The 14,297-nt window shown below is 33.7% G+C and overlaps 1 protein-coding gene across 1 annotated transcript; it reads right to left on the bottom strand.

Annotated features, from left to right (window-relative positions):
- Positions 1–8,378: 8,378 nt before the first annotated feature.
- Positions 8,379–13,437, bottom strand: LOC149554483 (uncharacterized). Its single transcript, XM_089828536.1, has 5 exons — positions 12,735–13,437; positions 11,616–12,515; positions 10,328–10,501; positions 10,098–10,217; positions 8,379–9,095 (listed from the first exon to the last, which is right to left on the bottom strand). The coding sequence occupies exons 1-5, from the start codon at positions 12,840–12,842 to the stop codon at positions 8,973–8,975; spliced, it is 1,425 nt and encodes a 474-aa protein (XP_089684662.1). The 5' UTR covers positions 12,843–13,437; the 3' UTR covers positions 8,379–8,972.
- Between the last annotated feature and the right edge of the window lie 860 nt (positions 13,438–14,297).

Raw genomic sequence — 14,297 nt, forward strand, 5'->3', positions numbered from 1 at the left:
GGATAATTGAGTTAGAGTATTGAAGTCATGTAACATAGGAAATAAAATGTTGGTATGCATTTTTTGTCAGTCACTAAGAGTTTCTTTAACTTGGTTTGAGACCAAATCAAAATTTTGACTATCAAACTAGGACTAGGAGACTTACCAAACAATTATGAATTTCATAATCTCCACATAGTCCTTGAACTTGTGGTTAGTAATTTCAACTTGTAATTAAAACATTAAAATTGGTATCTTGATACACCATTTTTAAGCACATATTTTACAATGGATATTATTATGTTTCATATTCCCATGGTATCCTAATTAAATATTTTTAAGCACCTATAGTCTCTTTAGCCAGGATTTCTCTTTTCTTGGTACATAGTTTGTCAAGCCCTTTCACTTAGAACCCACGTCTTGAACCTCAAAATTCTTTTAATCCTAGTTGTGTGTTTTATAGATAACTTGAGACTCTCAAATGTCACATTTTTTTTCTATACCAAAACCTATGAAGCTTGGAGTTAGATTTATGATATCATAAAGTCATTCAAGACTTAACCATTTTCATTCCATACAATTATGTTAGGAGATTGGCCCCATCCCATTTCAAATTTACCTAGATTTAGCTAATATTCAAGGAGGAAATTATTTATCACCTTTGGAAAGATACAAAATTAACTATGATTACTAGTAGAACATACTTCTAATAGTCACTTATCATTCTACACTAAAGCTATGTTTTTCTCTAATATGTTTATCAAATTAAGAGAAAGCAAATAAGTTGCACTCAAAATCCATCGCGCCTCTCATTGGCCTTCAACTTCTCCATATGATAATAGTGCTCTTGGTGGATTAAAATATAGTATGTTTCATCATCTAGATTTATGAATTTCTTCTATTCATGTCTAACAATTTGTAGATAAAGATGAAGAAAAAAGGCATTGTGAATAATTGGGATTTGAAATATTGATGCAAAAATATTTATACAATTGAAATAAAAAACAACTTACACTAATCCTATATGAGATAAACCAAATATTATCATCTCTAGTCATTTTTATTACTTAAAATTCATCTTATTAGTACTTGTCGGTAGGCTAAGCACTATTGTGATACTTTTTGAACTTTATACTTTAACCAGTGATTAAATTTTTTGGTTTCTATGTGTTCAAATTAATCATTCTTTAAATTTCTTTATCAAACTATTACATTGCATATTATAGATGCAAGATTTTTAACTTTATAATTTTTTAAAACTATTTTTCTACAATTTGATTGGATGAACTCATTCACCTCGTATATTGGCCCAATGAATTTTAAAACTAATAGTTTTTTAAACTATTTTTTATCAAGCTAATGCGATTCATATTTGTTTAATATTTTTAAATGTTAAGTACGTTGATTTATATTTTATATTTTAATATTACATTTTCTTATATAATATAATTTTTGTCATTTAAAAATACTAAACAAATAATATTATTTATATTATATAATTGTTTAAGAAATATTATTTTATACTATTATTATGAAAATATTACTATTTTTATATTATAATTTATTTATAATATATCAATAATTATATTTATTAATAAGTTTTTTAATATAATATAATAAATTTATTAAATTAAAATTAGATTTATATAAAAACTAACGGCAAGTACTAAGACACTATGTAGCACTTGTTAATTCTATTTTATTATTTTATTATACAATTTGTACTTAACCCCACAATTTCATTATTATTATTTCATTATACACTTCAAACTTAACCATGCATACACTTTTAAAGTATCTTTTTAATAATTTTTTCGTTGTGACATTTTTTATTTTTTAAATTTATTCGACCCAAAAAAAAAAGGAACACAGGAGGCTTTGACAAAGCCATGGGTAGCAACAGTTTCAACAGTTTCTGGAAGAGATTGTGTTGTAGCTTTTGCATCAACATTTCGGATTCAAAACCATGTGGGTTTTTAGCAGTTTTGGCATTCAAAGTATATTGTTATGTTTGCATTGATTTTCGAAGATCTTTGTAAACAATTGAAATAGTTGAATAAAGAAATTGAAGTAGACTGGTCGATGAACACTTAAACATAGGTGTTGATCGAGTGAGATCTATGGTGGTCCACGGAGTAGGTGAGAAGGGGCAACGTCTATACAGCCACGAAAATGCACTTCCTTACGAAGGAGAGGACTCAGAATTTTTTTTTGAAAAGTTCGAAAAAACAATGTAAAGGGAGTGCATTTTCGTGGCTGTTTAGCCACGGGCGTGAGAAGGCTTCATCATTTAACAATAAAATTTTATAGATTTAAGATAGTAAACAACGATAAAATATTTGATAAATTCTATGAAGTTGGAACATTTAAGGAGATAAAAATAAACATAGTGAAGTAGGGAATTCCGATGGCCTTTACTTGCTATTTATGAGATATGATGCAACGAAGACCTCAGATTTGGCGAAGCATCGTTTTTATTTGGTCGGTTTATCAGTTTAGAAATACAAAAGGCTATGCCCTATGCTCTTTCACTTGAGCTTGTTGGAGTTTGTCTCTTTTGTCTGATATGTGTGGATTTGATGATGATGATGAGTATTTCAGGATAAATGTTGTGTAAAGTTTGTGAAAGGAGATTTCGATTGTGTTTTCTCGGTTATTGGAGCTGAAAACAGTTCCTAAATGTTATTTTGTCATTGGATATTTTGGGTATACTTTGCTATTTCCAATTATATTTTTGAGAATAGAATCAATTATAAATTTTGTTAATTAATGTTACATATTATAGTTTAGAAAGATAATGGAACATGAAGTCCCATATTCTATGATTACAATTTTTTTTTTTAATTCTTTTATTTTTGGATATTTTGGGCATCATTCTAATTTATCATTGAGATGTGGAAAAATCATTAAAATAAAGAAAATATTAGTTTTATAAATTGAAGAAATCTAATAAACTTAATTTTAGAATTTAAAGGAAAAAATATAACAGTTGCATGTAAACATAACTAATAATGTAAAGAAATAAAATACACATAAATAGAATAGAAGACACAAAGATTTAACGTGATTAGTTTATTCTTAGATTACATTCATTGAACATAAAGTCTAATATTGTTATAGAGTGATAATAATGTTAATAAATTCATAATGACTATTAACTTGATGTTTGTATTTATGTCACTTTATATTAGAATGAATGTTATGTGCCTAGGGATTTGATACCATAATTTATTTAGGTAGATGGAGATGTTGGAATGTAGAACATATCTTAGAAGTACTTATATTAAGTCATGTGAGTAACTTATGCAATTAATTACATTAGGAGTTGCTTCTATTGTATTATTAGGATATATATCAACTATAGACATTCCAAAACACATGCATACAATCCACCAATTCTAATATCCAACACACTGACTACACTGAACCAAACAACTCACTAAACATCATAGGAAGACTATCTTAAACAGTATAAACATGTTGACATCAATGACAACACATGTATGCAAATAAAATTTGAACACCACCTGAAATTCCCTATCCTCGCATCCTTAGACTAGTTCCTAGAAGGAGGTTATGACACTTGAGTTATTTAGAAGTCTTGAATATTAGTTTAGACCAATGTTTTAATTAATAAAAGAGAAGATTTTGAAAGAGCCCAAACCTTATGCACAAAGAAAGATAAGTAATAAGTACTATGAACAAAAATGCACAACCAAGAGAGACAACCGAAGGTCGACAAAAGCTATCAAACCTATGAAATGAACAACCCAAATTCATGGTGGCTTAAAGCAACATTGCTCCAAAGATGTTGTCTTCATAATGTACAAGAACATGCTAGAATTAAGTACCAAAAGCATGATTTCAATTTAGAATAAACTTGAAAGAAGGTAAAAACCCTTGAAGCTATAATTCATCCTACTAATACTGTTGTACAAATAAGACAATTAATACGTGTGCTATTGAATTCCATCAAATCATATTTTCCCTAGATTTACAATTTTCTAAATAAACACTCAAATGCAAAAATTAGGTACAAAAAACATAATTTCAATTTAGAATAAACTTGAAAGAAAGTTAAACCAATGAAGTTATAATTCTTCCTACTAGTATTATTGTACAAATAATGTAATAAATATTTGTGCTATTGAATTCCATCAAATCATATTTTCTTATTAATATTTAAATTTTTCTAAATAAACACTTAAATACCAAAATTAAGTACCAAAACATAATTTCAATTTAGAATAAACTTGAAATAAGGTTAAAATCATTGAAGTTATAATTCCTCTTATTGATATTGTTGTACAAATAATATAATAGATATTTGTACTATTTAATTCCATCGAATCATATTTTCCCATCTAAATTTAAAACTTTCTACATAAACACTCAAATGTCAAATTACAATCTACTCGAGTTTTCCTAGTTCAACACTCAAATGTCAAATTACAATCTACTCAAGTTTTCCTAGTTCAACTCGTATAAGATAAAGTGAGAGTTTAGTATAAGATAAAGTGAGAGTTATAATAGAAAAGAATAACCTATCAATAATCTGTATACCACTAAACATAGTTTTATCTATGTGGGGTCATAACATAATATGCCACCCAAACTAGCATCTAAGCATTATAATGGGAAATGCCATCATTCTGGAGTTGAATAGTTTAGCGAAGGGGTCAAACTTGGGTAGATTCCCATGTCACTTTTTAAAGTTGACTTAAACAATATGATACAGGGGAGATCAATTGCACAAAGCTGGAAATACTATTTTCACCCAAAATATGAAAAGTCACAATCCTCCTACAGCTTTACTAGTGGCCCTCTCTTAGCTATATAAATTCTTTTACCCTACAATAAGATTTATGCCTTTGTACACAAATTCTTTCCTAAGCAAAAGAATTAGCATCAGGGTTTCAAAAGAAATACGGAACAATTCTATTGTTGTCCTTAAAAACAAGTGTGTTTTGAAATGCTTTTGCTCTATATTAATCTGTCTAGCTTTATCTGTATTTATCATTGATGTTCAATTATTAAAGTTTCTTGCTTTGAGCATTTAGGAAGGTGCATTGAAATGAAGGGGAATCTAAGAACTCTGACAAAATGGGCCCGTTTTCTTTAAGAAATTTCTACTCCCTGTTCACTGGAAGAGGTGGGGCAGGCAAGAACAAATAGAATCTTGGCTTGAAAGAGATGGGTCCTTCCCATATAACAAAGCCTCTTTTCAATTAGCTTTCAATGGTAAGCCTCTGCTTGGCAGCATTTAATTTTCTCAGCATTTTGGTGATGTCTTTATCTCTCACAGCTGGCCCTACAAGCGTCAGCTAGATTGGCTGTTGGTCTATGTAATCTCTTGCTCAGCCTTTTATCCTTCCTTGCATGCCCCTACTTGTGAGAGAAAGTAAACATGTTCTGATTCTCCGTGGGTAAACTAGGAAAAAACAGTCTATTCTTGGTGTTTATGCCCAATGAAACTGGTTGACCATGGGCCCTAAAATCTCTAGTCTGGCGTAAAACCCCACTAACATTGGCCGTCAGTCCGTATTATCTTCTGTTATTCCGTGTTTGAGTTGTGTGAATTCAGAAATGACTATTCACAATGCACAATCTACCTTCTATCATTAGCTATCTAGTGTGGGTCTGCCTTGATTGGTCTTTTTCTCCTCATCTTTGTGCCTCCATGTGCCTGAAGCAACAAGGCATGATTCAACTTGTATGGGAATATGCTTGATTTTCTCTACTTTGTATAATGAGATTTGAGAGTAAATAATTGTTATGCTTCCGGCCTAGGTGAGGTGAGGTACTATGTAGACTTGATTTTTCCTATGTTTCCACTTTGTGAGAATAAGAATAAACTATTGTCATCTTCCACCCTAGTTGTGAAGTACTATGTAAGCTTGATCTTTCCCATGTCTCTACTTTGTATCAGAGTAAGAGTAAAATATTGGTATCCTTTCCATCTTAGGTGAGGTCCAGCGTATGTAGTCTTAGGTGAGGTCCAGTGTATGTAGTCACTATACTAATATTGTGCGTGTTTATTAACGTTGGTTAGAATGGGTTGTCACCATACAATGTATGCACTGCTAGTGATCTTTCTCTGTTACTTCCAGTACTTTTGTTGATGTGTTGTTGCTTCTTTGACAGTCTTATGGCTATATTGTTTTAAGGGTCAGCCCTTTTGTTTGCTTGCATAAGATTATCAAAAACATTGGTTAGAGTGGATTGTGTGATATCATGCATGACCACCTCTCTTGTGTAGTCATCCATGTTAATGTTGGCTCAAGTAAGTCTGTAAGATCATACATGATCCTTTCTCTCTTGTGTGGTCATTTATGTTATTTTAAGTTCAAGTGGGTATGTATATTATCACACACTGGCTTTTCTGTTGTGTGTGGTTATGCCTATTATCCCTGGCTCAAGTTGGTCAAGTTGGTCTATGTAATAACATGCATAACCTTTTCTTGTGAGTAATTACCTCTGTTAGCATTTGCTGAAGGTGACCTGTGCATTATCATGCACAACCTTTTCTCTTGTGTAATTATGCTTGTTAACATTGGCTCAAATAGGTCTACGTATTAACATGTATGACCTTTTCTCTTATCTCTTTTAACTCTTGTTTGGTATTTCCTTAACAAATTTTTGAAAATGTTGCTTTAACCTGCAATCTTATATTCCTGATTGGTCTCCTGATTTCTTGCTTGCTATTCCTCTATCTTTTGCTTCTTGGTTGGTATTCCTCTTCTGCCTTATGATCTCTTGCTTGGGATTCCCCTTCTATCTTGATGAGTGGTTTACCCCTATTAAAGTTGTCTTAAGTGGGTCTTTGTAATATTATGCATGACCTTTTCTACTGTGTATGGTCATTCTGATTAACATTGGTTCAAGTGGGTCTTAACAATTCGAGGAGGAAAAAACTGTTTAGATGACAAGTTACCTGATCAAAATTTACAGCAGGAGAAACTTAATCAGTAAGGATTAATGGCATCGCTTTTAAGTTTGCTTCTGAGCTTTGTTGGTTGGTTCTTCAACGACCATTGCATTGTTCTAAGCTTTGGACCCCACTGACTGCTTAATCTTGTTATCACTAAATATCTCCATTCATTCATTCTCATTAACTCTTGTTTGGTATTTCCCTAACAAATCTGTGAAATACATTGCTGATCTTTAACCTTCTACCTTACAATTCTTGCTTGGTATTTCCACACTATCTTATGATTTCTTGCTTTCTATTCTCCTCCTATCTGATTCTTCCTTGGTATTTCCCTTCTACCATATGATATCTTGATTGGTATTAAGAATCCTTTTATGTGTAAGCGGAGAAAAAAGTTGTTGAACTCGTGAGTGAAAAAAAGTAGACTCGAGGTTTAGTAGATGGATCATGTATGTGGTTTACCCTTACTAACATTACCTACATTTTCCGTGTAATATCCTGCTTTCCCATGAGACAAGTAGTTGTTATTTATACTCTGTAAATTAAAAAAGATAGATTCTTTTGCAAGATCAGATACTTTGGTGTCTTTACATGATCCACTTGTGTTGCTGTCATTATAATATGGGCTAGATTGGACTCGTCTGTTTGACAGTTTGTTCCACCCCTTTTTTATCTTTGGGTTTGTTTCTCTGTGATATTTTGTTTGGCGCTTCTTATTATTTAAGTGCACCATATAATATTTGTTCAGTCTCTTGAATGCTTGCACTTAATGCATGAGAGGAAGAAAGAAAACAATCTGCAGTATAGGGCATGTGAATAAAATCAGATTTATAACAATATCATGACGAAAAAGGGCTTTTTAAAATTAAAAAAAGATGTCACACTGGGACATTTGGGGAGGTTATCCATTTCAGTACTATTCCAGTTCGAACACATTTAATTGTAGAGTTCTGATACGATGTGGTACACCTTAGCTTTAAGAAAGTTAATCCTTGAAGTGCTTATGATATAGTTGGTATACCCTAGTTAGATTGGGTCCAAGGTAGTATGGTTTCTTAATCTTCTGAGCATTTCCTTCCCGTGTTTGAGTATGTGTGCATTTTGTGCATGTAAGAAGATGAATGCAACAGTTGGCCCAACAAAGTTGATAAACAACGTAATTATTTTTCCAAACAAAAACAAGATTAGTTGTCTCTATAGAGACTCTTGCTTGGCCTGTGCATGAATGAAAGCACATTATGATTTAACTTGTGTGAGAATTTTAAAAAGAAAGTAGGAAGCACGTGGATTTGTTTAATTAATATCCAATATCTAAATGCACGAAAGTTATGACTTCCATTCAACAAAACATAGGAACTTTTGAATGGCGATTTTCCCTTTTGTTGGGACCTTGCCATGGCCAAAGATTCATTCATGTATTCTTTTGTTTTCCTTTCCATTCAACACTTGATAATGACGAGTCAAATAGTTGATAAAGAGATGCAAATATAAAATTAACTTGATGAGAGTCAATTACATCAGGTTCCACTGCAGCAGAATTCTGATGCCTTTTGGAGATCAATAATCATGCAGATTTCGGGTTAAAATTGGCCAATCATAGAGATTTAAGGACCACCTCATTAAAGACATATACACATCATTTTTTCTGTCTCTCGGTTCCACATGTATAACGGTTATTGACATTAAACATATCACATGGTGATGATTAAATTGTATCACAATGATTTATTCCAAATGGAACAACTTATAAGCTTCTAAACATAGAAGAGAAAGCATAGATAGGGGAATTCTTTCCCAGACCAATCGAAGCAAGCTTGATATGTCTGCCCCTTTGATCGGTTTTATTATGTACAATGATGAATGGCAATGAACTGATTTTCTCTTCAGATGGTTCTGCTGGTTCTTCAGCAGCACATATTGCCCATGTGTTTCTTACTAGTCTTAGTACCATTGGGCCTTCAACGAAACATCAGCCCATAGTGTATATCTACATTTTACCATATGCATGCTCATATTCAGCCTTGAGAGTCTGTCATAATCATCCCTGGCTGATGTGTCTTCACTAAAACCCAAAAGGGTAGCCATTACTCCTCTGGAAAGACCTAATCCTGATCATCTCTCTCGCATGAGTACCAGAATTGTTGCTCAACAAGAAGTCGTCATCATCTTCTTGAACTGCATCAACCTATATTCAAAAGAATTGGTTTATTGTAATGTCAGCGATGCGAATTGCAGAAGAGAAGAACAAGAACCCAAACTTGCATAGTTTTTGACATTTTTCAACGTAGAACTAAGCAAGATTTAAGAAAAACCTTCCTTTATAAGAAAAGAAACTTGCTATATACAACACTCGTTCATTATCTTTCTATCGTTGAAAAGGCTAAACAGATTTGTTAGTTCAAACACTTTAAATCATACTAGAACACAAAAAGTATGAGCAACGCATTTGATCATCAAGCATCTACATTCAATATGTACAGAGGTCTGTAGACCTTCAGATCTACTGATACTCGCGGCATGCTCAATCTAAGAACCCTGAAATAGATAAACCCTAATGATTGAGATGATCTGGATCCGGTTCGAGCCAGGGATGAAATATCCTCTGTTTCCCAATGATCAGAAAATATGAGAAATGAGGAGAGAAATATGTGAAATAATCTTATAGTATCAATGAAGATAGCAATAAAAGTTCGTCTAAACAGTATCATTATATTAATACAGAAAAACTCAATCTTTTAATGTGCTGTTTCTGGATTCAACCGTGTGAAATCGTTTGGTATCGATGTTAGGGATTACACTCCATGATTTATCATGGAATGTGAGATGAGAGCTGAAGGGAAAAGGTCCAGGTAAAAACAGATTGGAAATCAGATTCAGCTATCAATTGGCATTCTCTTTCCCCAGTACATATTTAGAGAGTCTTGGGCTAAGGAAAATATGTTGATGATGTCTAACATCAATCATCTACGTACTGGTGAAAATACATATGTATCAACCATGATCTGATTGGCGGAGGCTTGTCATAATGAGTTCATAGGTGCTTCAGCTGAATATCAGAAACTATAATGGAAACAGTTCATGTTTGAAAACCTTTACAGGGAAAACCAAATTTAGGTGATTGTGATGAAACAAATGAACCGTGATACACAAAACTACCAGACAAATGGTAGGTGATATTGATCCATACCTCATCTTCGTCATCTTCATCATGGTGTGAACTTGGAGGTACATCGCCTGCATCCTCATTCCTTGCAAATCTTCCCCTTATTCGTGGTCGGCTATCAGCCAAAGTTTTCCTGCATGCATACTGCAAAGACAAGAACATGAAAACATATTAAGATCATTGTGGACTGAAAATCCAATGTCTCAGAAAACCCAATCGACCGAAGAGTTAGACCAAGCTTGAGGATGATCTACCTTAATCTTTTTGTTAAAATTTCTTTCACTTCGTTTCATCCTGTATCTATGGATTCGTTCCTTTCGCTCTTCTGCGCTGTATCGACCAATTTTGAATCCTGCTTCTTCAATGCTCAAATTATCAGGTGTCAAAGGGCTTGTAGATCCATGGCTCATGTGTATTCCATTAAGCGTCTGCAAAAGCAACGAGCAAAACATCAAAACGTTGCACAAGCTCCAATCTGATTTCAAAAACATCCCAAGCTGTAAACTGGACAGAAATAGGCTTTCTATTAGAAAATATTCGAAAGTCCAAATAGCAGTCAAGTACATAACATCCCAAGGTCTGGCTAGAAACATGAAACTGTAAGTATGAAATTTCTTGGAAGCAACCTGAAAAGTCAATTGGCCCTAGCTTCAAGTTAATAAGCCAAATTCAAAGAAATCAACAGTATAAGAGTTATTGTGATCGGATTAATCCAACGAATTAGATTTTTGAACTTCGAATGGTCCAATTTTTAGGGTAGACCAATGCCATGCTGAAGCTCTAAAACAAAGTATAATCAGCTCTGAACTACCGCAAGCATGAGGAATCATAAATCCAGCTTACCGAGGCAGCTGAAGGTCAAAGCATAAACCGACAATCCTAGATAGAATATGGTTCGGACTAAAAGCCAGTTCAAATCAACAGATATAAGGCTCTAATTGATCTTTTAATTTCTCTTTTCCAGAAGTTATCATTCTCAACATAAATTTGGAATACAGAAGCTCCTGAAAATCAACAGTTACCAATTGTTTGAACCCCAAAAGCAGGGCAACAGAAGCTCCAATATGCAATGATTTATGTAGTTGCTATTTGATGAAAACTTCTTTTCCTGGCTAACAGAGAAACATGGATGGCAAACGAAGGAAGAATAATAAGACAGACTCTTAAAAGGAAGAAGGTGTTGAAACCCAAAGAATACAAAGTGACAAAGGGAAAAGGGTTGATAACTAATCTGCAACTATTCTCAGGTTTACTCACTCGAATATATTAGGCGAAGTGGGAGATGCTAATTTGATGGTCAATGAAAGAAAATTTTGAGTTCGATGTTCTTCTCTTTGAAGTTGCAGGGCCAGTGAAAGCTTCATTGATTTAGCAGAAAGTTTCAGAAAAATCGAATTCCGCAGTTAAAGTACAAAGAAGACCAAAGAGAGCAGGTCCAAACCAGATAAGAACTTCGCAGGCTGAATTCCAAATTCAAGAACAGCAGCAAACAATTTTACAATGTCTTAGTGACAAAATGGTAGCTGAGAAGAAGTTGCAAACCTGTATGTCCCCTGCACTGCAAACCCGGCGCATTGCCTTGAAGCTAGGCCTTATATTCATCCCTTGGAGGTCTGGACTGGACAATTCTAGCACTGAACTATACATGGGAGTAGAGTATTGGGGATAAAATGAGGTAGGCTCTTGGACTCTGGGAGTAATCCTTAATTGACCCAATGAATGGCTACTAAAGCTTCTTTGCATCATACAAGGTTTGTGAGTATAGGTAGGAAGTGGGGATAATGAATCTTCACTAACATCCTCCTTGGTAACGAATCTCCCAACCTCGATCGACCTGTTAGTTCCAGTCATGGGTGCTGAAGAAAACTGAAGAGGCGATGAAAATATTTCATTATCATCTAAAACAAGCTCTTTCGAGGCACTTCTTGTTAGTATATCCGAAGAGCCAGTAGACATATTCATTTGGCCATTGGAAAGACCAATTGGACCATTGGACAGACCAGTTTGGCCACTGGGAAGATTACCTTGGCCATTGGGAAGGCTAATTTGTTGTGTAGAAACTACAGAGGCCTGTCCAAATGAAGTAGGCAGTTGGCTATTTGGAGAAACTAAGGGAGGAGCGGTGTAATTTAGAGATGGATAGGAAGACGTGATAACATTTGAGGCTGATGAGTATCCCATTAGAATGGAAGGCTCTGGCTCTAATTTGGCCTCTGTAAACTGAACAAAAGGAGTTTCTTCCATGGACTCGAGGGACAAATGGTGCATTTTATTAGTGGCGGCCTTGTTTTCTTCAGACTCAGCCACTCCCTGCTTTCCAATATCTCCATTCCACATAGATTTTTCGTCATCGTAAGAATCTCTGTCATTGATAGAAGAGCTGAAAAGATCTCCAGAGTCAAAATCAAGCTGTGGAATTGTGACTCCTTCAAACAAATCCGCCTGCACACAGCACAAAGAAGCATACAAATTGTCAACAATCGTGCCCTTTCCCTAGATGGCCTTTGCCCCAAAAGAAATTACTCAATCCCATACAATCAGTATTATACACAAAAAAATACTGTCGCAAGCTGAAAAACCCCATACGATACAAAACGGCATAGATTCCGATACAACATACTAAGCTCAAAGTGAAATAGTAGAAATTATTCAGAGGCTTACAGTGAGCATAACTCTATCCAGCTCCCCAAAATCTCCGCCATGGAGCAAATTATCAGAGTAAGGAAGCATTAGATCACTTTCAGCAGACATCATGAGACCCAAACTCATCAAACACTAGGGTTAGGACTATCTAGGGGCTCACCCAAAATCTCTCTCTCTCTCTCTCTGGCCCTTTGTTAGGCCTCAAGATCTTCAAACGAGGCCGCCAAATTTTTTAAGGCACCCACTTTTCTTCAACACAAACACAGCCTAGCAATCAATCTTATTACTGTTAATGAACAAGTATACTGCAGACGGTACTCCCTAAAGTCTCAGTGAACAGGCTTTTAAACCGTACTTTTTAATATGCATACCCATCAACTAGAATTGCTTAAGCTCAAGATTAATGTAAATTTTATGGACTCTCGATGCTTGAAAACACCATACCCATGTACTAAAATGAATTACTCGGCTACCCAGTTCATTCCCTTGAGAGGAGAAAAAAATTGAAAGATTCAGTACTCTCTTCCTCCTTGTTGCCTCCGTCCACTAGAGCATAACTCGGCGATTGAAAGCCAAAAACACTAAAAAACCAAGGTGTAACTATGAAAAATTCCAAGTTGCACTGAATTTACTGCAACAAAAATTGGTATGCAGCGAATTATAACATCAAAACTAGAGTAAACCATAACCAGAGTATGAAATTATCCACTCGTGTAAGTCCAAAACTTCTTATGCATATCATATTATTTATACAGATGCTCAAGGTGATCACAGAGGCATATTCCGTTCATAATTTTTTATTTCCTCTTCTAATTTTTCATTAGCTCTGACTGACCTTTAAGGAATAAAATAATAATAAAGTCCTATGCCACCTAAAATTCATTTTTTTTTCACACTTGTTTTTAAAGCTGTGGATAATTTTATAAGATACTAACCTCTTACAATATAGATATTTACCATTTACTTGATCTAATAGTAATTAGTTCAAGACTACTTTTGTTTTGGTTTTTTTTTTTCACATGTTTATCTTTAATTTATATAATGATTAGAGTATAAAAGAATAATAATAATACCTTTTTAATGAAAGTAAGTAAATACTGTGTTTTAGTTCTAGATTTTAAAGATCTTTTCAAATTATTATTTTATGAAGTAATATAATGATTATGAAGTTCTAAGTTAATATTTTTAGACATGTGTTTTTCTATTTGACTAGTCATAATGAATTGATCCAAGTGTAATATATTTCAAATTGCATATGAGAGTAATGTAGTCAATGGGTGGAGGATTCAATTGAGTCCAACTTTGTAGTCAATTACACTTTACGAATAAAACAAAATGAAATGGCAAATAGATGGAGTAATAATATTATTGGTTCATAGTTTGACCTAAATTTTTGTTACAAGGACTTAAAATAGAAAAGGTCCTTGACCTTCAACTTAATTATGTTCTTATGAGCTAATATATAATATAATGGTCTTAAATTTGCTACCAAGCTCTCTTTGGGGATGTACTCAATGGGTGGAGGATCCAATTCAGTCAATAACACTTTGCGAATAAAACAAAATTAAATAGTAAATAGAT

This window comes from Cupressus sempervirens, chromosome 5, assembly GCF_028749045.1.
Source record: "Cupressus sempervirens isolate cs-2001-9-10 chromosome 5, ASM2874904v1, whole genome shotgun sequence".
Taxonomy (NCBI): domain Eukaryota; kingdom Viridiplantae; phylum Streptophyta; class Pinopsida; order Cupressales; family Cupressaceae; genus Cupressus; species Cupressus sempervirens.

Bases quoted from the DNA above. Each gene is read 5' to 3' on its own strand.
- LOC149554483 (XM_089828536.1), bottom strand. From the start codon at position 12,842: ATGAGTTTGGGTCTCATGATGTCTGCTGAAAGTGATCTAATGCTTCCT. The intron at 10,218-10,327 runs GTAGATCATCCT...TTGTCTTTGCAG, and splicing joins ATTTTAACAAAAAGATTAAG to TATGCATGCAGGAAAACTTT. The intron at 9,096-10,097 runs GTATGGATCAAT...TTTTGAATATAG, and splicing joins ATGAAGATGACGAAGATGAG to GTTGATGCAGTTCAAGAAGA.